Here is a 26,194-nt window from a genome sequence, read left to right on the forward strand (position 1 = left end):
GTGATCATGCTATCAGTGATACTTTCCCTTTTTTCAAAACAGCAGCTTGAAAGTCCCACTGAATTTGGGAGTTAGGAGCTGTTGCTTCTCCCAGATGCCTCTCTTGGGATGCTGTTGCTTCCAGCCTTGCCTTGTGGCACTCAAAAGCTGATGTACTATGGTGAGTAGTATTTTCCCCCATGTTGCCTGTGCTTGGACTGAGCCAACACACCTGTGGTGCAGGTCTCTGGATATTCTTTTCACTCTCAGGTGCACAAAAGGGCATTAATGGAAGAGCAGCAGTTGCAGAACAAATGCATTATTGTGGCAAGTAAACAAAGTTTATGCAGCTGCTCCCAGCTATAAATGTCATCTCAGGTTAAACATAAAGGTTTAAACTTTACACTTGCATAGCAGTTATAAAACCCAGACTAACTCAGCAAAGAGGACTGTTTGCAGAGGAGAAGAGGATTTCACCAATGTTAGCAGAGAGCAGAATTCACCTACCAGCTGCCATATTCAGCTAAGCCTGGATAGTGTGTTGTTTTCAGCTGCTTTTTCCTTTGGGATCATCTCCAAACGTGGGACTGACATCAAAGTGGGAATCTTGAATGTCAGTGCTCTCCAGTAAGTGGTATGAAGCAGCATGTCCAGACAGCTCCATTTCTGGCTGTTGCCTTCCCACTGGAGGGTATTTCCTCAGCTTTGTGACTGAGCTTCCCTGTGCTTCTCTGGGTGCTCCTGAGCCTTGTGCACTGCAGAAGTGTCTCTACAGTGTGAGAAGGAATATTAAGCTGAAGCTAGCAGGTAGATGGCCTGGTCCACAGCTGGGAAACCAACTGTGCAAACAGCTGGATTCCTTTTTTCCCATCCCATGAATGGCTTCCTTTAAGGCTGCTGTCTCTGTGTTCAAATCCCCATCAGGCCACTGGGGATGCTACAGCCATTTGTGCTGTGATGCTGGAAACTGGGTAAATGTCGTAGCTTGCATGGATATGTCAAATGTGCCACCACTGAACAGAAGCTCTTTTGTAAGCCAGTGGCCATATTACTAAGCAGCTTTGACTTCAATATTCGGACCAGTAGCTAGAGGTACTGTAGTAGAGGGGACCTCCTAAGAAACCATATCATGTGGACTTGGGGTCTACTAAAATGCTATATGGGGGTTTATTTCAAGATATACCCAAGGTAGGGAAATGTGACATGTCAAAAAATTTCCTTCAAACCTGAAAAAGCTGTATGGGCAATGTGCCTCAAACTCCTACAGCCAGGGCTCAATCCCTTGTGTATTAACTCAACAAATGTAAGAGCAATGGCCAAATTCACATACGTGAAGTGGAATAAGTTTCAAGACGTTTTATGGGGAAACAAAGTTATGTAGCTTCTAACTCTGCATACCTGCTCCATCATTCACAGTGTGTCCTAACGCAACTCTGACTGTAGCCTGGGACTGATGTAATGAATGGGTATTTCAGTGTAGGACAGGCTATGTTACCAAAGTGCTCTGGAGATCAAAGGGAGATCTGTGTGTGCATGTAAAGTGCTGATACATTTTTGCTGTATTGTTCCTGGATTTGTAGGTCTAACAATATTTCTTATTGTTTACTGGACATAGTTTGTATGTACAGCAATACTTGTTCATGTTCATCTCGGATAGAAAGAAGAAATGGAAAGATAAGACACCATTAAATTCTCTGTTGCACACTGGAGATCATAAACTGTCTCTCAACAGTCACTGTCTCAAATGCATAGCAAGGTTTAGTTATATTTCAGTCTCCATACCCCCTTTTGTTTAAAGAAAGATTAAGAAAATACTATTTTCAGCATATTCCCCTCTTTGAACCAAGTAATGCATTAGCCACTGAATTGGGACAATAAAAAAAGGAAACATGCATGCATACCATAAGACAGAAGCAATGACAACTAAATTACATTTTATTATTTACATTTTATTATTTACATTTTATTATTTACAGATTTGCAAAGCAGTAAAAGTGGATTCTTTGCACCATCTTTATTACTAAGTAACAACAGTAATAAGTAGTATAATCGCATGAATCTGAGCTTTTGCCACATTGTTACATACATATCATCCACAAATAAAATGCATGCACAGATAAAATAGTGCAGTACATTAACAATAACTTATGCAATAACTTATACTCTATTATTTAAATAAATATAACTTTTAAATTCCTGAGGATTTTTATCATTTTGCACTTAGTCACACTCATTGTCAGATAAAAATTAAGAAAGGACCTGAGGATTTGGTTTGCAGTAATGGAATTTTACTGTATTTTCTGTCATGATAGAAATACTTCAAACTAATACAAAAAACATGTCAAGTACAGAGATATTATCATTCCACTCAAGCTAGATGTTTGGCTAAGAGATTTTCATTGAGTCAGAAGTACTTATCAAAAAAGAAACTTTTGCTAAGCTTTTTCATCTTTTAATGATATGGGATTAGAATATTGAAATGTGTGAGAAAGATAAGGATGAATTGGAGAAATAAATAGAATTTCTGATACATTTCATTGAAGGAAGTCTGAGAGCCCTGGCAAAGCTGTCAGACTCTGACATAGTCACTTTTGTTTATCCCAATAAATGAAGGAAAAATACTCAGTTCAGTCTTTCTGTCATAGAGATTGGTATTAAAACCTCATTAACCCTAAGCAGAAGGAACCTAAAAAATATAGAAATACCATATAACTACCATTAGAAGTGAGACTGTGAAAAAAAAACTTTGTGTAAACACTTATTGTACTTTCTGGCATCTGCACAAAAAGTACATGGACCTCATTGAGGTTATACAGCCAACAAATATTTTATTTCCTTTTCTATAGAAAAGTCACAGGTTGCTTAGGGCTTTGCTCAGTCCCCATGTTGTTTTGAGTGGGGCTGCTACTCAACCTGTCACTGTCAGCCTGCACCAACGCACAGAGTAATTCTGCAGAGCTGTGCACCTCTTAACTTCATGAGGATTCGCCCCATCTAAAATTTCTTGTGGTCTCTCTGCATTGATGCTTTGCTGTATTAAGTCAATTAATTGTGGGGAGAAAGGAAAAAGCCTTCAATGTTTTCTGTCCACTTGATTTAGGGTGACACGTCAACTGAAAAAATAAACACCACAGACGTGTGACTACATTTCCTTTTTATGGTGATGGCATTATGCGTACATGAATACTATTCCTCTAAGAAAGAGGACTTAATTAACATCAGTGAGTTCAATTAAACAAAGTATGCTCACAAAGAGGAAAGATTTTCAGTAATGGTCTTTTAATTTCTTTTGGTACATAAAATCATAGCCATAAAAGTGAAAACTTCTCTTCTGTTTTTTAATAATGTCACACTGTCTTGCTCAGTATAACATAGATGCTGGATACTTGATATGATAGATACACAAAGATTAAAACAATGAAAATATACCACTCTCTTCATTTTAAATAGATCTATCTTGACAATCATATCTTTCCAGTGGTCCTGCTGAGCCAAAGAGGTGTGTTCTATACAGTGTAAACAACATATGGATTTCCCGACTGTGATGTGTTTATGTTGGCAAAGTTAAAGGGTGGAATGATCCTGAAATACCTAATTGCCTTTCAGCTGCAAGATTAATTTTGCTGTTAATTATCTAAGCTGCATATTAATTGTCTCTGGGTACAGGAATTAGATTGTGCTATATGGCAAATATTTAGAGAGAGATGCATTTGAAAGCCTGCTATATAACCATAATGTTAAAGCATCCTGTGCTCTACCTAATCTGTATCTGGCACTCCTGGGGTGGGTAAGTGTACCTTTGGCATATCTTTGTAACCTCTGGGTTACAAAGATGGACTGGGAATGGGTCCAGTTTCCAATTCAAAATAGATTTGCTCAAATATTGCTCAAACATAGACTCAGTGACAAAACCCCAAAGATTTGTTCCAGTAGTCAGGAATAACAGTCTTGGCAGAGAGGCTTGTCATTCCCCTGGCCACGCCGCAGTGAGTCCCCTTCTTCACAGACCATGTTCCCAGAAGCGATTCCTCTCCAGTCACTCATGAGCTGTCCCCTCGCAGACAGTTCCTTTTACATAAGAGCCTGAGTGAGCTCTGCCTGATCTGTGCACTCAGTGTGGGGACCAGAATACTTGCACGCTGAGAAAACAGAAGTAAAAGTGAATCACATTCATACAGACAGAGGGTGATTTAGTTGGACTGCAGAGAGGATCCGTTATATGGGGGATTTCACTAAGAATGTGGAATGGCTGGGAAATCATCTTTCATCTGTATTGTGATGATATTCAGAACACAAGCTAAAAAATTAAGCATGCACTCAACTCTGTAGGTAGTCAGAAATAACAGAAAGAAAAAAAGCAAATAGTTCCCACTTTGTTTATTCAATGATACTGACATTAAACTCTAATCATGGTGGTTGAAATCCAATTATTTTACCTCTGATCAAAGAAAGAGGAAGAATGGTCACATTGTGTAGATCTGCATTGTCTAGTGCCATGGTATTATCTTGGTAGGATTTAGATTGTGGACAAAAACTTTTCTCACCATTTCCTGTCACTGTAGGATGGGATTTATTTTATTCTTTTTTTGTGTGTGGAGTACAAATCAGGAATCTTTCTATAGTCTTATGGAAGGAAAAGACACATAACAATCCACCAAATTATATATGTACCTTTAAAGAAAATAATGTATCGAGATCCATACCTAATCTTAAACTAGGATATTTCACAATGTTGTAATCTTTTTCCTTCCACACAGTGTAGTTCGCCATTCAGTTCTGTATCTCCACATTTGTTTTATTACAGTTAACCAGAATTCCTCCAGGAATTCCTGCTGTCAGGCAAAACTCCTGACATACAGTAAAAAATTAAAGAGTCAGTGAAGAACGCTGCCCAGAAACCAGTCATCCTGGACTGAGTCTGGAACAGAAAAGGATAGTTTTGAAAGAAATGGTGGAAACAAGTAGATTGCTTCTATAAACTTCACTGATGGCATTAAATACAGGAAGACTGAGTAAAGGAGGATTTGGTATGAGATAGAGGAATATTGAGGGACAGCAGAATGCACAGTAAAGAAAAAGAAGTGCTAATATCACATTTCTTGGAAAATGCTGCAGTTAAGAAAGAAATATGTGTACCAATTCAGAATAGAAAATTGGGTGTAGGCAGTAAGAACCAAAATGTTTACTAGTGCAGGGATATGAAAGGAAAAAGGAAGGAATTTGAATTAACTGAAAAATAATTCATTAACTCTGAAAAGGCACCAAAGACATGATAGCCTAGTGAAACTTATTATAGCTGGAAAATCAGCCCTGAATAGTACTGACTAGGAAAGACAGAAAAATAGATTGGTGTGATGGGGTAGTATTGGAGAGAAAAAATCCTGCCACTACAAATTATGACATCTGTTCCCCAGCAAGGACATTTAAAGCCATGTTCCTGCTCTTCTCTGATAGCCTCATCATTAAAGCAATGCGTTTAAATTGCTTCAGGTGAATAGTGATAGGCTAGAACAGCAAGCTAGGGAGTAATATCTTGGACCATGAGTAGATTCATGGAAAGATAAACAAAAATATCTGCAACAGAAGTTCTTGATTTCAAAAGGGTCTTGTTTGCGCTGACTATACTGAGGACTTCTAAGCTGTGAATGTAAAAGGTAGCTGTAATTTCTCTAAGTCAAAGACACAAAAACTATCCAAAGCATGTATCCCAAGCAAGGGGAATACTTGCAAGTAAATGCTCCCAATCCAGATGAGTGAAGATCTACCTCAAAAAAGATCTTTGGCATTAAGCAAGGAGCTTATAAGCAATATGCGAAGGAGCAGGCTATATTAATTTGGGAGAGGGTTGATGCTAAAGTGGCTGTACATCATTTGGACCAGATCTGGCTGGACAGACCAGACCTGGACCACAGCTATCCGATTTAGAACATGGGAAAATGAACTTGCATCTGTCTACATTTGTCTGTTTACACATACCCTGGAATGGAAACAACTAATATTCTAATATTAGCTCATCCTAATTCCTTACAAAACTGCATTTGACTGCTGTCCTGGTGTAATACTTTAAAACAGAGGTGCGCTCTGGTGGGAACTGCTATGACTTCCCAAGTGACAGCCTCCATTGTACATGGAGTTCTGCCTGCTGTTCCAGTGCTGTTCCTATTAATAATGCATTTTACTAACTAGACATGCTTTTCTGTTTGGAGTTTGTTTTGTCTTCTCTGGTAACTGCATCCTGTGCTTTGGCAAACTTGTGCATAAGAAACTACACGCCTCACTGACACGCTGTGCACTTTTCAAAATATTACAAACTTCTTTTCTTTCTTTTGATTAGTCTTATGCTGATAAGCCTATGACTTTAAAAAAAATGTAGGAAATAATCTAGTTTATCTCTCAGCTTCTGAAAAAAAAATGCATGCTTGTGTAACAATATATCCAGAAAGGAACTTTGCTGTGTTTTTTAAATTTGCTTTTTAATGATGGAAAAGACCATTTGTTATGTAACAGCTAGACGTGCTTGTCAGCAACATTATAAAAAACAGTTTGGATGGAAAGAGTGACAGATGTATCCCTGATGTTAGCTGACTGTAAACAATTCAGGAAGAATTTGACCCTTGGTTGCATATGGGATATTTCCCTCTCTTCTCAGCTTGCTTTCCCCACTGAAGCAGCACTGGGGGCCTATCCACAACTCAGAAGAGACAAATGCAATAGTGGAAATAGCCTAAGCTGGGGAATGGGAAGTGGTTTGGAGAGGTGGCATGGAACCACTGCTGAGCTAATTTGCCCAGCTGACAGAGAGAGATGAGTGGTTCAGCTTGGCCACAGTGATAATGAAATGGTTGAGTTTAAAATTTTCAGTGTAATGAGAAAAAAGGACATCAGAGTTGCTACCCTGGACTTCAGGAGAGCAAACTTTAAGCTATTCAGGGAGCTATTTAGCAGAGTACCCTGGGAATCTGCTTTTGAGGCCTTAGGAGTCCACGAGCACTGGTCAGTTTTTAAGAACCACCTTTTAAAAGCACAGGAGCAGGCAATTCCGCTGTGTCGAAAGTCAAGCAAGTGGGGCAGAAGACCAGCTTGGCTGAACAGGGAAATCCTCATGGAGCTCAAGAGGAAAAAGAAATTGTATGACTTCTGGAAGCAAGGTCAGGCTTTGCAGGAAGATTACAGAGCTGTGGTTCGTATACACAGGGAGAAGACACGAAAAGACAAAGCTCAATTAGAGTTGAAACTGGCCAGTGTTGTGTTAGACAACAAGAAAAGCTTTTTTAAGCACGTTAATAGCAAGAGGAGGTCTCAGTCTTTAATAATACTGATAGACCTTGGGCTGCCCGGTCCCCTGAGTCAGAGGACCACGAGTGTGGGAGCAGTGACTTTCCATTTGTGGACACTGAAATTGTAAGGGACCAGTTGTATCAGCTGAATGTTCATAAGTCCATGGGCCCTGATGGGATTCATCCCAGAGTACTGAAGGAGCTAGTGGATGTTAGGGCAGGATCCATCTCAATCATCTACCAAAGCTCTGGGAGTCTGGGGAGGTCCCCGCTGACTGGAAGCTAGCCAATGTTATTCCAATCTACAAGAAGGGCGTGAGGGAAGACCCAGAAAACTACAGACCTGATAGTCTAACCTCAGTTCCTGGAAAAGTTATGGAGATCATACTGGGTACTACTGAAAATCATTTAAAGGATAATGCAATCTTCAGGCCCAGTCAACATGGGTTCACAAAGGGAAAGTCCTGTTTAAGTAATTTGATATCTTTCTATGATAAGGTCACTCGCCTAGTGGATGAAGGGAAAGCAGTGGACATAGGTTTTTTGGATTTTAGTAAGGCTTTTGATACTGTCCCTCACAGCATCCTTCTGGACAAGTTGTACAACTGTGAGATGAACAGGTTCACAGTGTGCTGGGTGAAGAACTGGCTGAAGGGCAGGGCTCAAAGGGTTGTAGTGAATGGGGCTACATCTGGCTGGCAACCGATCACCAGTGGTGTTCCTCAGGGCTCAATCCTAGGGCCAGTTCTGTTCAATATATTTATCAATGATCTGGATGCAGGAGTTGAATGCACCATTAGCAAGTTTGCTGATGATACCCAGCTGGGAGGTGCTGTTGATTCTCCTGAGGGACAAGAGGCCTTGCAGAGGGATCTAGATAGATTGGAGCATTGGGCAATCATGAATGGGATGAAATTTAATAAGTCCAAGTGCTGGATTCTGCACCTGGGATGGAGTAATGCCGGGCATAAGCATAAATTGGGAGAGGAATGGCTGGAGAGCAGCCCTGCAGAAAGGGATCTGGGGGTGCTGATTGACAGCGGGCTCAATATGAGTCAGCAGTGTGCCCTGGCAGCCAAGAGGGCAAACCACATCCTGGGGTGCATCAAACACAGTGTAACCAGCCAGTCAAAAGAGGTGATTGTCCCTCTGTATTTAGTGTTGGTGCGGCCTCACCTTGAGTACTGTGTGCAGTGCTGGGCCCCACAATTTAAGAAGGATGTGAAGGTACTCATAGAATCAGAGAGTCATTTAGGTTGGAAAAGACCCTTAAGATCATCGAGTCCAACCATTAACCTAACACTGCCAAGTCCATCACTAAACCATGTCTCTAAGCACCATTTCTACATGTCTTTTAAATACCTCCAGGGATGGTGACTCAACCACTTCCCTGGGCAGCCTGTTCCAATGCTTGACAACCCTTTCAGTGAAGAAATTTTTCCTAATATCCAATCTAAACTTTCCCTGGTGCAACATAAGGCTGTTTCCTCTTGTCCTATCACTTGTTACTTGGGAAGAGACCAACACCCACCTCACTACAACCTCCTTTCAGGTAGTTGTAGAGAACAATAAGGTCTCCCCTGAGCCTCCTTTTCTCCAGACTAAACAACCCCAATTCCATTCCTATCCTATCCTATCCTATCCTATCCTATCCTATCCTATCCTATCCTATTCTCTTCTAGCTGCAAGGCCATTTTGACATGAGCTTTGCATTGCTCCTGGGTGGCCACTTTATTGCCTCGTTGTTGGGTCACAGTCTGCACCAGCTCAGGCTGTCACAGCCTCAGAGCTTGATCACAGCATCACTATGTACCATCATTCTGCTTAAACCTGCCTGGTACCATCTGCAGTTCTCTGGCACAGTCTCCATCCTTATGATTTTGTAAAAGTTTTTATTGAAGATGCAGAACTTCACGTTTTAAAAGCAGACCCTTATACTGGTGCGATGCCAGATCATACCTGCCCAGAAGAAAAAGCCCCAGTACTAAGGAAGGAGAAACCACGTTTCCCCTTCCTGCCTTTCTGTGGGGTGCTTCAAGGTGCTCTTGAATCTCCACAACTTGCAGATCTCTGGTTTTGCTGTATCCAGTCACTTCTTGTCCACTCTTTCAATGGCTTCGTATAGAGCAAACATAATCAGACGTAGGTTTTTGGCAGGAGACTAGCTGATTTCAATCTGAAGGACATGGCCTAAACCATTTCATGATATTTCCATTTATTCCTCTTTTTTTTTTTTTTTTTAATTTGAAGCACAGCAGAGGTATTTTAAAAATCAGTAGTATCAAATCTTAGAAGTCCAGCAGGCAGTATATGGCTGCATCTCTATCTAGACACAAGAGATAGTCTTCTCTGGGTCTTTTAATAGTGGTGATGCTTTATTTGAAGCAATGTTTTTTGCACTTTCCACACTCTGTATTGACTCTAAAAGTAAAAATAAGAAATATACCGGTGTCAACATTAACGCTCATTTAATTTGTAATGTGACACTGTGGAAGCTTAAAGATGTGCAGTGAGCTGGGGAACTACATTTCTTTACATGAGACTGTAATAAAACTTTCAAGGCATTTTTCCTCCAGCAATGGCTTTTATGATCTTATTGCATGTTATTACCTGTCCAGGTAAGAAACTATGAAATACACCAGTAAGTTTTGCCTTAATCCCATGTCCTGGCATAAAAGCCTGTTAGGAAGAGATCTGGGGGAGATGTTAGGAGCTGACTGATAGCCTTGTAAATTATTTTTGGCAGGAGCTCAGATTTGTTTTGACAGCGTAAATTGTATTATGGGCAGTATTTGGGGAATGTTTATTCTAAGGCAGCAGATATATAATTATCAAATATGGCACAATGTGATCATTTTGGTGGGTGTCCCTTTCCCTCTTTGAGAATTTATGTTGAGAACCCATCCAAGTCCTGTCTCTTCTGCAAATCAGCTCCTTTGAGCAGATGAAAACAGTAAGTATGTGCATGGATAGGTAAAGGAAGGGGGACAGATTGTGCGCATCTACTCTGTAACATTTATATCTTAATTTAAATCTATTCCCAGCTTCACCCAGCAGTCTGGCTATGCCAGACATTCCCATTATATAAGTCCTAAACCCAGAATAACCTCTTGGTTGCCAATACTGTGACATCAGTGTAAATTTAGTTTAAGAGAGAAGCTTGATTCTCACAGTGAGAGTGGTCTTCAATGCAGTTCTTGAAAAGGAATCACAATTCAGTTTGCTCTATAGACACCAACAGAATTTCAATTTGTCTCTTTTGGAAGGGGAGGCTGCTTGGGGAATGAGCAGCTCTGGGTGTCTGGGAGATCAGGGACTGGCAGAGCTGCCCCTTGGCTGTCCAGCTGAGTGGCTGGGTGGCAGGCAGGCAAGCAGGCAGACTGACACAGTGGCCAGGCAACCTGCAGACCTTGCAGCCTGGTTGCACCAGCAGTTCTAATGATACTCCAAATCATCAAACCCAAATTTCCATGTTTCCAAAGAAATACGATGCATTTGGAAATATACTGCCAACACTACTTTGTATTTGGCCAGTGTTTAGACTGTAAAAGGCCTATTTTCAATTTTACTTGTGGCTGAACAAGGATGAAGGTGTTGGTTTGGTAAGATTTATGCCATACTGACTTGGACATATGCTTTGTAGTGATACTTGTGATAGACCAAAGTAGGATCTTTGGTGCTATTAGGAGCATAACTTTTTTCCCCAGACTTAAGATAAATCTGCTTTTGCTGTATTTTCCATTCTCCTCTTGTTGTGGGCTATTGCAGTGTTAAAAAATGTTCTCGTGAAACCAATGAGCAGCTGACCTGCCAATAGTGAGAGAGATAATACACACAGAGCTCTCAAACTCTGAAAGAAATAGATGTACTGATAAAATAAGTGAAAGTATATTGTTTACAATACAGAGAAGTGGGGAAAAAAACCCAACTGAGTATTTCCTGATGGAAGGGAACTGATATGAAAATAAATAAAGTCTTGTTCAATTAACAACCAGATTGAACATCTGCACAAAGATGATTAATCTATCAGGAAGGATATGTACTGGTATTTGTGTCACAGAAGCACAACCTGAAGAGATGAGCACAATAGGAAAAGATGTTCTAAGCTTGACACACTTCATATGCAGCACTTAAACATAACTGAGTCAAATTGCACCTTCTAGTGTGGAGGCACATCAGAGCTGGGACTCATTGTACTGGGGAGACCATGCAGATCATCATACAGAATTGTTTTCACATTGAAAGAACTTGTCATGTTGAAATTGTTTTCTTGAGGTGGAGAAGTTTTTAATTTAAGCATCAATAAAGATGCAAGCTATGTCTGGGCTGCTTCTGTCCACAGACAGTCTTCAAAGTGTCCAGGAGCAGAAGGAGCTCTGCCTATCATCTGTGAAAAGCCCAAGGACTACCTGGGGACAACCTGTCAGGCATGGTTGGCAGTGTACCGGCCACCACGCACCGGCTCCAGAGGGTGTATCTGGCTGCACATGCATCTGCTCCACCAAACCTGCCCTTTCCCCAGTCTGGGTGAGTGATCCTTCCAGAGAATGACCTTTGTGCCTTCCCCACTTCGGCAGTGTAGCCAAGCCTGGTGGGTTGCTGCCTTCCTAGTCCTCCAAGTGGAGCACCTGCTGGAAGCAGGAATTCTAGCTGAGCCTCCTGAGGTAGTTGGTAACTGTGATAAAATGCATTGCTTTTCAGAAGATGACAAATCATTAAAATGGCGGGTTCCTGTTAACCTCCTCTGAAAACTCTCAGCGCTCTGGAGGCATCTCTGGCCAAAACTGCTGTGCCTGTTACTCTGGGTAGGCAGACCAGTACTTACAACATTAATTTAGTCTCTGAGTGATAGAAGTTCAAGTCACACTTTTATCTGGCATAGAAACCTCAGCTGTCATCTTTCCAGGATGGAGGTTACTACACTAAGCTATGGGATTGTAAGAGCATTTTCTTTGTTCTTTGCTGCATTCAAATTATCAGGCATCTCTTAAAACAGAGATCTGGTTCCCCAGTGTTGCAAGAAAATTCACCTTTGACATACTGAATCATTCTTTCTCTAGGTTAGTGAATAGTTAATGAACAGCTCTGGTAGGCATACCTGGCCTACTGTGGCCTACTTTGGGAGTATCTTCAGATATTTGGCACATGGGATCAGGCATGTGAGCAGTACTTAGCAACAACTAAACCATCAGTGTGTTATCAACATTCTTCTCATCCTAAATCCAAGCCACAGCACTATGCCCACTACTAGGAAGAAAATTAACTCTATTCCAGCCAAAACAAGGACACTGACTGTAACTTGTTTTTTCACATGGGGATACCTTGATCTTGAGCTCTCCTTTTATAGGAGAAAATGAGCCAAAGTCGCTCAGATACCACAGAGATGAGTGTGGTATGAAAAATATAACAGGCAGATGGGCTGGATGAATGGAAAGAATCTGTTGGGCTTTTTAACCATCTTTGCAGGTGCAGTCTTCTTACATGATGCACAAGCAGAACGCCAGACTTTTGCACAATGTTAAATATAGCTCTAAGACTTGCTCCTTGACTTGTAGAGCTTAAAGTTTAAACAAGGGACAAGAGAAACAGTGGTATAAGGTCAGGCCAGGTAAAAGGTCTCTGATGTTGTTAGATTTGAAAGTGCTGTCAAACTGAGAGAAGCAAAAAATTGAGAACACAACTAATAATAACATCAGGGACTTTTAAGTTTATAATACCATCTAATAGTTGAAAGAAAACTAGGGCTGACAGTCCTCATCAGAGATGTGTAATCAAAGAGAGGACTTAAAAGCAGAAAGTGATCTTTTAAAATTTGCCTGATGGAGAAAGCACCGAGACAGGGTAAAAGAAAAGATGTCAGCACCCAGGCACGTGTTTTCATCAGAAGGGAGAGTCCAGAGGGCACGCAGGAATGGGAGAGCAGAAGAACAATCTGGAGGTAAATTTTGCAGGTCCCTGAAGGCAAAGAGGAGAAACTTGGCTCCCAAGGATTTGGCAAGGAGGATATCCAGGAGGGCTTCTGGAGGTGCCACGGGAGCTGCTGCCGGCGCCCAGCGCTCCAGCCACTAGATGGGGCGGTGATGGGGGAATGTCTCCCAACAGCTCCGAGCATAGCAGCAGAGTTAGACTGATGTTGTCACACCATCCGTACCAAAATACAGTATGCCTGCTGACACACACCTCTCTAACGTCTAATATATTCTCCCTGTCTGCCATTTGCTGCTATTTGCAGTAACTCCTGGCCAGAGAGCAGCTCATTACTCAGGCTCAGCTTGTTTCCGGTCTGTTTTGCACTACACCAAAGTGCTTTTAACTCTTTGTTGCTGGAAGGTTCTCCTTTTGTATGCAGTTTTTTGAAGAAGGATAAAGAAAGGAGCCTGAGGTGGTTTGACCCTGGCTGGATGCCAAGTGCCCACCAAAGCTGCTCTGTCACTCCCCTTCTCAACTGGACAGGGGAGAGAAAATATAATGAAAAAGCTCGTGGGTCGAGATAAGGACAGGGAGATCATGCGGCAATTACTGTCACAGGCAAAACAGACTCGACTTGGGGAAAATCAGTTTAATTTATTGCCAATCAAAACTGAGTAGGAGAGAGGAGTGAGAACATGTGTAGGGTAATAAGAAATAAAACCAAATCTCAAAACACCTTCCCCCACCCCTCCCTTCTTCCTGGGCTCAACTTCACTCCTGATTTTCTCTACCTCCACCTGCCGAGCAGCGCAGGGGAATGGGGGTTGCGGTCAGTTCATCACATGCTGTCTCTGCTGCTCCTTCCTTCTCAGGGGGAGGACTCCTCACACTCTTCCCCTGCTCCAGCGTGGGGTCCCGCACATGGGAGACAGTCCTCGACGAACTTCCCAACGTGGGTCCTTCCCACAGGCTACAGGTCTTCACGAACTGCTCCAGCATGGGTCCCTTCCACAGGGTCACAAGTCCTGCCAGCAAACCTGCTCCAGCGTGGGCTCCTCTCTCTCCACGGGTCCATAGGTCCTGCCAGGAGCCTGCTCCAGCGTGGGCTTCCCACAGGGTCACAGCCTCTTTCGGGCACATCCACCTGCTCTGGTGTGGGGTCCTCCACGGGCTGCAGGTGGACCCTTCACAAGGCTGGTGAAGGGTCTAGAGAACAGGCCTTATGAGGAGCGGCTGAGAGAACTGGGGTTGTTTAGTCTGGAGAAGAGGAGGCTGAGGGGAGACCTTATCGCTCTCTACAACTACCTGAAAGGAGGTTGTAGTGAGGTGGGTGTTGGTCTCTTCTCCCAAGTAGTTAGCAATAGGACGAGAGGAAATGGGCTCGAGCTGCGCCAGGGGAGGTTTAGGTTGGAAATTAGGAAAAATTTCTTCACAGAAAGGGTGGTCAAGCATTGGAACAGGCTGCCCAGAGAGGTGGTGGAGTCACCATCCCTGGAAGTGTTCAAAAAATGGGTAGATGTGGCACTCTGGGACATGGTTTAGTCTAGTCTACCCTTGATTGGTTTAGTGTGGACTTGGTAATGTTAGGTTAATGGTTGGACTGGATGATCTTAAAGGTCTTTTCCAACCTAAACAATTCTATGATTCTATTCTATGATTCTATATCTGCTCCACCATTAACCTCCATGGGCTGCAGGGGGACAGCCTGCCTCACCATGGTCTTCACCACGGGCTGCAGGGGAATCTCTGCTGTGGTGCCTGGAGCACCTCCTCCCCCTCCTTCTTCACTGACCTTGGCGTCTGCAGAGTTGTTCCTCTCGCGTATTCTCACTCCTCACTCCAGCTGCAGGTTGTGTCCTGGTGTTTAGGGTTTGTTCCCCCCCCCCCCCCCCCCCTTCTTAAATATGTTATCACAGAGGCACTACCACTGTTGCTGATTGGCTCAGCCTTGGCCAGCGGCAGGTCCGTCTTGGAGCCATCTGGCATTGGCTCTATCGGACATAGGGGAAGCTTCTAGCAGCTTCTCACAGAAGCCACCCCTGTAGCCCCGCCGCTCCCAAAACCTTGCCACGCAAACCCAAGACACAGCCCCGTATGTGAACAGAGGCTTTTCAGTGTTATCACAACAGACTATGACACGGCCCCTGGTGCAATTTCACAACCAGTGCTGAGCTCAGTACCTCTGGCTTGCAAAGCTGTTTCCTGGGGTATCTGTGAGTTGCTGGGGCCTGCAGGGATGGGTGAGAGGCTGGTGGAGGAGGTGGCAACCATGTAGCAGAGTGTGATGGAAGTACAGGTGGGAAGAGTGATGCTGAGGAAGGTGCTATATGTTTTAAACCTTCATTTTTAGGGCCTGAAAAAAGCAGAACAGACTAAATTTATCAAGCAAACATCTGAAGAAGGAACCTCTCTGTTTACATGAAGTATTAGGATAAAATAGCAGTTCTGCACACTCCCCATGTTGTCTCAAAAAGGGAGTTTGTTACCCGGTGTGCAACAATCCAATCCACACACTGAGTCAAGATATCGATTTTATTTCATTTCTGCACAGAGATGGGTGCTAGGTGGTAATTCCACAAAGCTAGCACAACGAACGAGACTTTCTGCGCCTTATTTATACACAAAACTTACAGAGTTAATAATTATCCTTTTTACGATGATTGGTTAGTAATTACCATCCTATCTGCTATTGGTCAGCTATATTGTAATTAGCCTCACTTGCTATGTAAATTAGCACACATGCTCCTTACAGGGGGAGGGGCGAATCCTTTTGGTTCTAAATTGAGTCCGTGGTCACGATCTCCCCCTGCCGGAATTACTTTTCCCCCAGTTACTGTTTGTTGGCAATTGTCCAGTTTTTCCAGCACCTTCTGGGGTAGGATGTTCCCTTTTATCAGTTTCTCAGTACTTCTTCAAGGTCTAGTTGCTCTTTGGTTAAAGGATACTGAATATTTCTTCTTCTGATTAGGGATGATTAAGTGTCCTTTACTTGCCAGCTTAAAAAAACATCTTGGCCTGATATGATGTTAGCTAAGTTTCAGAGTTAGCCTTCAACACCCAGAGGAAATATATTTTGTTGAACCTATTTCTTAGATATATTTGGTGCCTTATCTTACCAGAGTAGAGAGGCTCTGCCTAGAAGAACTTACTGCCTATAGAAGACCTTGAAAATGTCTTTGCCAAGACATGAACAAGACACAACAACATCAGTTCATCTAGTATATAAACTTTTGTGCTTTAAAACTAAATTATCATTTAATTCTACAATTTGCTTGCAAAGACCAGCTGCAAAGTGTCACATGAGCACTGATACAGTCTTGCTGGAGTTTTCCTTGCTCAGAGACAGAGTTTAAATGGAAGGGATGAGAGATTAAAAGATATTTTGGCATTGATTAAGAGCTGTACAGATCTCTGTACATCTTCAAATATGTTTGTAACCTAAGTTGTAAAAGGCTGGACTTAATTTTCTAGCAAGCCCATACTAGAAAAGTGGCAGTTTGAGAAGCTACACCGTCAACAAACAGGTGCAGTCTTAAAAACAAGATGATTCAGTGCACCAGGCAGAGAATCCATAATTACATGAGTGGGCTGGTGTGTGTGTGTGCTGCACTGAATTCATGCTCAGTGTACAAGCCACAACTAAACCATAGTAACCATTGCTTTGAGAGTTCACATTCTCAAAGAAGTTATTCAACACAACCAAATGAAATCACTGCTTGGATGCCATGATGTTAAACCTAGAATTTTGTTTCAAGTATCATGAGTGGATTAAAAGCTACCCAGAAAGAATTGTCCCCAGCTGTTGTTGCAAATATGATTTTTTTACACATCTTTGGTTTAGCAGCAATTTAAGATTTATTAATATTTTTGAGATAGATCACAGTATTAGGTTGTATAATTCTTAACAGCACATAAGCATCAGCCAATTTAAAACAGTGATTTGATGGAATTTTTTACAATCAAGATAGCGACTTAGTTAAAGATTCGAGAATGGCAAGGTTCACTCTATTACTTACATGGAAGAAGTGCACAAAGGAAAATTAAGTTACACTCGAGTTAGAATGATTCACAGAGGGATCGTGGATGCAGGGGATATGGAAACCCTCCTGTTGAGTCATGAGGTTCAGAATAGACCCCCTTGCTTTCTTTACTCCTTTCAGAGAGGAGTCTAGGTGCGGCTAGGTCCAATCTCAGTCTCAGACTTGGTCAATGGTTTATATGAATAAGGATAATATATATGTATATAATAGTCAGATTGCACACACACACACCCCCTGAGGTTAACCTGTGATTAAAATTTCCCTTTTCACGAGTTTCATGAATTACTCACTCTTATGTGCTGGCATTCATCCATGGATGGTTGGTGAACCTCACGAAATCAGGTCTTTGAGTCCTCGTGAAATGGATGGACAATCCTTCAATCCTCCCAAAATAAATCTACCGTGAGAGGTGTCCCAGCTCAGGGGGAGATACTGGGTCACACAGCCCGCTGCAGTCCCAGATAGCTCCAAAAAGGTCTCCCTTTTGGATTGCTATTTATAGGATCTCGAGATGATTGGCTTGGGTCAATATTTTACATTCTGGCCAGAATTCGTGCTGAGACATTCTGGTACACAATTCAGGGAGCAGATGGCCCAGGAGTGGACAGGGAGTGCTTGATGCCCAAGTCCTTATGACCAAGATAACAGCACAATAGGGCTTATCCTGAGATCTCCGAGTGGTCCTGGGGGGCTGCACTACAACAGCTGTATGGAGGGAAGTCCAACAAAATCTAAGGAAGAGAAGAGCAGAAGAAAAAAAAACAAATTCACAGTTCAGTTAAACCAATAACAATCAAAAAGAACCCCCTTGTCTTCTGGAGATTTTCTTCAAGTTCACACCTCTATGGTAGAGATTAAAATCTTGTCAAGAAAAAATAAACTTCACCACATTGGCAAAAAGTGGCTTAAACACAGAACAACAACAAATATTTAGTAATGCTTAATATCCAGACTGAAAGATAGAAAAAATACTGAAAGAGCTTTGGGAGTCTGAAATTCTGTCCTTGGGATAGACAGGAAAAGGGGAATTGATAACTATTAGAAGGACCTCTCACGTGTCACACAGAAATCAAACCAAAATTACCAAGCCTTGACATTTTCCTGCTTACTAACAAAGAACTAAAAAATTTATGGATAAATTTGGCTTCATGACTCCTTGGAGCAACTTTTCAACATATGTGTCAACAACAGTACATTTGAAACTTGTGAAGTTCCTCCGTTACTTAAACAGCAAAGTACTAAAAATCGCAACACTGCTAATTACACAGATGAATTAATTGGTATTTCTGCTAAGGAACATTCATCTTGCAAAATCAGCCCCTTACAATTTAAGATATGCCAAGATTAAAGTTGCATGGTATCACATATTTTAAAGCCAAAACCATCTTTTTATTCAAAAGTATAGCCCAAAAGTCAAGTGAAATAACCTTTTGCTTAGTACTGAAGAGGCTACATCAGGGATAATGTGTGCCAGCTGGAGAGAGCCCAAAGGAGAACAGTGAGAATGATTAGAGGTTTAGAAAACATGAATTCCTGGAGATATTGAACAAATTGTGGTTATTTAGGCAAAGATGATAAGGCTGAGGGCGAACAAAATAAATACCTAAGTCTCTGTCAGAGAAGAAAGGGATAATTTTTTTTTTTTTTCATTTCTGTGGTGGAGAAGGCAAGAAGTAATGTGCTTAAAGGCCAGCAACATTTGTTAGGAGGCACTTTCTAATAGTGAGAGTGGAATTTCCATGACTTGAGGTCCATTTTGAATAAGTTGGATAAACTTCTGGCAAGAATAAGCTCTAGTACAGTTGTTCTCACCCTGCACATAGGGATGGACCAGACAACTTCTTTACATCCCTTCCAATTCGATGATGTCATCCTCTGTTGTCCTATATTTTACAAGACATCACATTTAAAATACTTGCCCCTATATTGAACCCAATAGCTAGAGATCAACTAAAACATCATTTTGGCTAAAACTTGTCTTCCAGAAAGATGTCCTACTTGTCTGAAGACAAGAAGAGAGAAAGAATGTACCACTACAGAGTTTGCTTGGTTAAGTTTGCTCACTGTTATTTTTTTTTTTTTCTAAGTTCATCAGGCTTCAGCTTCTATTACTTTTATTTCTACCTTTGCTTACTAGATCAAAAGCCTTTCTATATTCACTGTTTTCTACCCATAAGGTATTGATACTACTGAACTTAGCCAATATCTCAGATTTCTTTTTGATAAGTTTAAAGACTCAACCTTTTTAGTCTTATGTCAAGGCATTGTTTTTTTCTGTCTCAATTAATTTGTAGCTATTTCTGTAAACTCTCCAACTTTTCCAGCATTGTATAAAATCTGGCACTGGAATTCTACACAGCATGCAGTTGTCTGCCACATGCAGTGATGAAAATTACAAGTCGCTCTTCATCTGGCCATATCTCTACTGATTGCATCCAGGGGAATTCAGTATATTCTCCAACTGTTATCCCTCCTGCTGTTTTGGAAGTGCAGACACATGAAAATCAAACTAAGGCCCATTAGTGAAAAGCTTTTTTTCCAAAACTTTGTAACTATATGTGGTGGTGCATCCCCCCCCACACCTTCTACCTCAGGAATTCCTGCCAGACCGTGACCATTGTGTAGTGAGTTGGTGTCCTGGTTTCGGCTGGGATAGAGTTAATTTTCTTCCTAGTAGTGGGCATAGTGCTGTGTTTTGGATTTAGTAGGAGAAGAATGTTGATAACATGCTGATGTTTTTAGTTGTTGCTAAGTACTGCTTATGCTAGTCAAGGACTTTTCAGCTTCCCATGCTCTGCCAGGTGCACAAGAAACTGGGAGGGGGCACAGCCAAGACCCAAACTGCCCAAAGGGCTATTCCATACCATATGACGTCATGCTCAGTATATAAACTGGGGGGGTTGGCCAGGGGGCAGCGATCGCTGCTCGGGAACTGTCTGGGTATCGGTCGGCGGGTGGTGAGCAATTGCATTATGCATCACTTGCTTTGTATATTATTATTATTATCATCAGAAATTTCTAGTCCACGATTGCATACTAAAAAAAACTGGAACTCAATAGCAATGCATACCACACTACCTTCCATTTCACATTCACTCTGAGCGCACCTACTTTACCATAAATACATAGCAATAGACATATGTAAGAAAATCCCTTCCATAACAAGGCAGTCTCTTGGACATACAGGGGAAAAACTGTTTCTTCACTTCATAACCTAAAAAGCAGACCATCTCCCTCTTTCTTTGGCCTAGAATATGGCCTTTGGCAAGACCTTATTCCCTTTAACATAAAGAAAAACTGACAATGATCAGCTACTGCAAGGAGACTCCAAACATTCTACAGGAAAAAATGCCTGGAATTTTACATTTCTTAATTAATTTCTTTAGTCTTTATAAAAAAGGACTTCAGGATTTTTCAAGCAGCGAAACTAGCAGATTCCGAAAGTCTGCTGCAACCAGAACTCCATTGCCGAAGATCGACAACGGAGCCTGGGCTGAAATTCTTCACTCCTCGAGGCTCTACTCTCGCCCGTTGAGAAATGCCAAGGCATTAGACATGAGTATTTCACTGAACTCGAGGGGAATTTTTAACAGGTATACCATTTTCATATATGCATTCATGTTTGTGTGTATGCATGTGTGAATCAGTTTAAGTAGTCTGTAGATGTATGATTTAATTTCAAAGAGAGTCTTATACTGCTGCATTATTCTTATAGTATTCTTATAACCCGTTGACCAAGTCTGAGACTAAGAGTGGGCCCAGCCGCACCTAGGCTCCTCTCTGAGAAGGAGTTTAGAAAGCAAGGGGGTCCATTCTGAACCTCATGACTCAATGGGAGGTCCTCCTTATCCCCTACATATGCAATCCCTTTATGAATCATTCCAACTCAGTGTGATTTAATTTTCCTTTATGTGCTTCCATGTAGTAATAGAGTGAACCTTGCCATCTTCGAATCTGTAACTAAGTCACTGTTTTGATCAATTTCATCTAATCACTTTATTAATCATTGATGATTGAGTGCTATTAAAAATATTATAATCAAATTCTGTGATTTGCTACAAGTAAATTCTAACTGTTACTAAATCAGACTGTGTAAAGTCACTCATTCATAGTGAATTGACATAATCAGCAGGATTCACAAACCTGCATTCGTGACAACAGGAAAACCAGAATGTAGCAGTTGACAAGACAGTGCATTTCATGTTACTAATACATTCGTAATTTTTGAGTGGAGTTAATAATAACAGTATATATAGTTGCATGCACACTCTGTGTTTTTAGTGTGCCTTTTTGTCTTTAGAGAAACTCAGCTCTGAGCTTTTTCATCCGGTCATAACCCCTTTGAATGCCTTCTGTCTCAGGAAGACAAGTCTTACATGCATTCAAAACTGCTGAAACACAAGACCTGCTGTATTCTAAATACAGAAGGCACAAGGACAGTTTTTGTATCAATTAAATTACATGAATGTACCTGATGTATTGCACATGCATAGTGTGGAGTTATTCAGAGCATCTATCATCAGCTACATTAGGCATCTAACTTAAATGCTCTGAATCACATAATTGGGCATCTCCGTTTCCCACTGACTACACTGAAAATTTAAGAGTCTAAGTTTGATCTGTTTTATTAAATCTAAGAGAAAGGCATAGGTGAAATGCCCTTCATTATCAGAAATTACTTAGCTGTGTGTATGACCTGACACAATTTGTTGCAGGACATAACTGGATAAAATTACTTGAGCTAAAAAATTAGATGTGAGGATTGAATATATTCTTTGCTTCCTGAGCTCAATACAGACAACAGTGCATTAAGAAAAAAACAGAAATAAATAAAAAAAAAAAACCATAAAAATTTAACACAATAATAAATTTTTATTTCTGTCCTTGTTTCTCTCATGCACTGAGATCAAGAACAGCTTTCCTCTGGACCCATACAGCTCAAAACTTTGATTTTAAAATGTGATCAGAGTTTCCCATGCAATCATATTTCCCAGCACCTGGTCGTATAAGAAAAAAGAGAAAGCCTCCTTCAGCTACTATAAAATTTGTAATAGAAACTTGGCAATTGGCATCACCCATTCCAACTGGAGGTAAGGGTGGCTGATTTTAACTTTTTAAAATTGTCAGAGTGCCTAAAATGCTTTGGAGGAAAACCTTAACCCAAAAGTTTGAAATACAGGTGATTTAAGGGAGAACTAAGGACATTCAGAACCTCTGAAAAACTGATCTCTCCTTCAAGGAGGTGACAGTGGATTTCTGTGTCTAACTTTAGGAAACTATATTTTTACATGAGATTTTCAAGGGCATATTTTGAGTGCCTCCAAAACAGCTTACATCGTTGTTGCAACTTGTCTTATGTGGTGAAAGGAACCTGTTGAAGCAGAACTCTTTGTGGGAGTAGAGTCACAGTGATTTCTTTTTTTTTTCACAGGAATTTGTGTCCTCCCAGATATTTCAAATGTATTTACAGAAGCTCTCATCACAGACAAAGCCATCTCAAATTTTACAGAAACCTAGTGACAAGCCTTAATATTCATGCCTGGATTACAACCATCAGAAAGTTCAGAGGCTTGGTTCTTTCACAAAAATAGTGAGGCAGAGCCTCAGGTGCTACTAAGTGCCACACTACTGAAATCACACAAATTTAGCAGAAAACACTAAGTCAAGGAGATGCTTTTGGAGTCTGGATTCAGATCTGGGTATAAAATTGACGCAGCTCCATGTGGGAACAATTGATTCTGTAACTTTGCATAGTGTTCAACTTTCTAAACAAACATTAAAATACAGCAACTTATAGGGTCACGTTGTGGTTAGTCATTGTGAAAGGCAAAAAAGAAAAAAAAAAGGTGTGGTTACTACAGGTTGTAGTATATCATTTTGGTGGCCCTCAAGCTGTGCCCAGGAAGTTACTTTCGAGAACAGGACACGGAACATCAACATCTCATTTATAGGAAGTCAGGACTTAAATGTCTGTTGAGAAAAATACTTAACTCTCTGATACAAGTTATAGCTACATCTAAGTAGTTTTGAAAAACAAATAAACCCAATATATAAAGCATTCGCCCTACACCCTATCGCTGAGGGAGAGAGAATATAATTTTAATTTCTATCCTGTACGGAAGAGACACAAGCATAGGTTAAAGCTTTAAGGGGTTGTCTGATGCACAGGTCTCATGTTATTTCTGAACAGAAGAGGGGATTCCACCTGAAATGAATCAGGTACTAAATGGATAAAAAAGCAAATACCTAAGAAAGCAAGAACAGAGAGGACTCACTGTCTCTTGGGCTGCTCTTCTGGAACCTTTCTAGGTCCATGCTGGGGGGTCTGCTGGGCTTCTGCGGGGGCTGGCCCGGCTTGAATAGTGGGGGCAAGGCCTTCCACTTGGGGGTTCCTGAGCTCCTGTCCCCACCCTCTTTCTCTTGTGATCCACCTGATGGCCTATCTGAAGCAAGCGCTGTGTTTGTCTTATAGAACTTAGGAGAAGAAGAACCTGATTCTTCCTGGCTGATTTTGTTGATAAAGATGTTCTTGGCAGCACTCTCTCCCTTTTCTTGAGTCTTTTCCTCCATGTTTTTGGGGGTGCCTTGAGATGACCAGTGACCAGTAGGCTTCAGAGCCATGTTAGAAAAATGACTGCCTGCAGCTTCTGCAGCACAGTTACTATTTTCAGCCATTTCCTTTGCTGCTTTAAATGAGTGTATATTTGGTCTAGGGCCTGATAGTCTTTTATCCAGAAAAACATTTTTATTAGAAGTGTCTTCATTGTGGGAGACCTCATGGTTTAGAGAAGGTTTCTGTGCAAGAAGTGGTTTAGAGAAAGGAGGCTTGGGCAGACATGAATCATAGAATCATAGAATTGTTTAGGTTGGAAAAGACCTTTAAGATCATCCAGTCCAACCATTAACCTAACATTACCAAGTCCACACTAAACCAATTAAGGGTAGACTAGACTAAACCATGTCCCAGAGTGCCACATCTACCCATTTTTTGAACTCTTCCAGGGATGGTGACTCCACCACCTCTCTGGGCAGCCTGTTCCAATGCTTGACTACCCTTTCCGTGAAGAAATTTTTCCTAATATCCAATCTAAACCTCCCCTGGCGCAGCTTGAGCCCATTTCCTCTTGTCCTATCTCTAACTACTTGGGAGAAGAGACCAATGAAGTTTTCCTTAACTCCAGTTACTTTTGCAAATGCTGATTTTGCCTCACTCTCCTGTGGTGCAAAATTTGAATTTGGTTTTGCTCCCAGAGGCTTTTTTTCTTTCTCATGAGGAACAGAGTTAAGGAACTTGTTCTCTGCAAGTTTTGGATACAGAGGCTTTGGCTCTTCTTTTACCAAGTCACTGGTTTGGGGGGGGGGTTAATGCATCCAGCTTTTCCATCATTTTGTCTGTTAGTTGCCTGAAGCTGAACCCCAAACCTTTGTGCCACTGTTTTCAAACACAGGGGCTTTGGATATTTCTCTGTCTTCTCATCAATTGAAGGCTTGACCCCCAGAGGAGGCTTAGGATGAACAGGTTTATGAAAGGTACTGGGTCCTGAAGGAGAAGTTGCATTTCCTTGACTTGCAAATTTCTCAAGTGCTGCTTTCCTCATCTTTAATCCCGTATGGATAGGTTGTCCTGGGACTTTGAAGGGCCGACTGTTACCAGAAACATCCTCTGTGGGGCTGTTATCTGTGTTAAATTTTGCCATGAGTGACTTCACATCTGCCTTGCCATCCTATGAGCAAGAGAAAAAGAAAGAGCAGCAATGAGAGTCTCAGTTGCAGTGTTCATACAGACTGTACTGTAAAGAGTTTCCTGGTCTGAGGCTTGTAGTACTGCTGATTGACTGTGGAGATGTTGTAGCACATCTTAGAATCATCCTGTAGGGTTAGAGAAGCTGAGCATTTTGTTATATCCTTGCTGTGGTTATACAGTCTTTTAAAATTTTCAGTGCAGATACTGCCTTTAGAAAGTTGTCATGCAGCTCCTTTTGTGCATACTATAATTTCTGGTTATTTCTGGAATTGGGAACTGAACACCTGATAAATATAAGAAAATACATACTACTTTAAAATTAAGGTATCCCTAAAAATATATGAGTGTCCTGTGGTGAGAAGCATAGACTGTACTGGAACCTGGATTATGTACCAGACTAGTGTTATTTCTGTCAGCTCTTTGGAGAACTGCAAGTTCCTTTGTGAAAACAGAAATTCTTCTGTTTTAGGGTGTGTGTGTCAGTTTTTCTTTCCCTTCTCAGCAATTTTCTTCCCTGCTGCTCCCTGTCCTGGTTTTGGCTGGGATAGAGTTAACTTTCTTCCTAGCAGCAGGCATAGTGCTGTGTTTTGGATTTAGTAGGAGAAGAATGTTGATAACACACTGATGGTTTAGTTGTTGCTAAGTACTGCTTATACTAGTCAAGGACTTTTCAGCTTCCCATGCTCTGCCAGGCGCACAAGAAACTGGGAGGGGGCACAGCCAGAATAGTTGATCCAAGCTGACCAAAGGGCTATTCCATACCATATGATGTCATGCTCAGTATAGAAACTGGGGGGGGTTGGCCGGGGAGCAGCGATCGCTGCTTGGGAATTGGCTGGGTATCGGTCGGCGGGTGGTGAGCAATTGGTGGTGCATCACTTGCTTTGTATATTAGTATTATTATTATCATTATTGTATTGTTATTATTATCATTACTATTTTACTTTATTTCAGTTATTAAACTGTTCTTATCTCAACCCAGGAGTGTTTCTCACTCTTACTCCTCCAATTCTCTCCCCCATCCCATCGGGGTAGGGGGATTGAGCGAGCGGCTGGGTGGTGCTTAGTTGCTGGCTGGGGCTAAACCACGACACTCCCCCCTGCCCTCACTTTGTCCTTGTTGCTCTTCTCCATTTTGTATCTGAAAAAAACTGTGCATGTATGGATAGAAAATGAAAATATGTGGAGTAAAGAAGAAATGACAATTAATACACCCAGATATTATCAAAGATATTTAACTTCTT

General features: G+C 41.4%; 1 protein-coding gene across 1 annotated transcript; it reads right to left on the bottom strand.

Moving 5' to 3' along the window:
- Positions 1 to 526: 526 nt before the first annotated feature.
- Positions 527 to 24,924, bottom strand: LOC142596573 (FYN-binding protein 1-like). The gene is given in 5 exon segments (XM_075725755.1): positions 527 to 748; positions 15,347 to 15,519; positions 23,482 to 24,042; positions 24,349 to 24,564; positions 24,567 to 24,924. Coding segments are annotated over 5 exon segments (1,509 nt in total). The 5' UTR covers positions 24,904 to 24,924.
- Positions 24,925 to 26,194: the final 1,270 nt, after the last annotated feature.

This window comes from Pelecanus crispus, chromosome W (assembly GCF_030463565.1).
Source record: "Pelecanus crispus isolate bPelCri1 chromosome W, bPelCri1.pri, whole genome shotgun sequence".
In the NCBI taxonomy this organism is placed as follows: domain Eukaryota; kingdom Metazoa; phylum Chordata; class Aves; order Pelecaniformes; family Pelecanidae; genus Pelecanus; species Pelecanus crispus.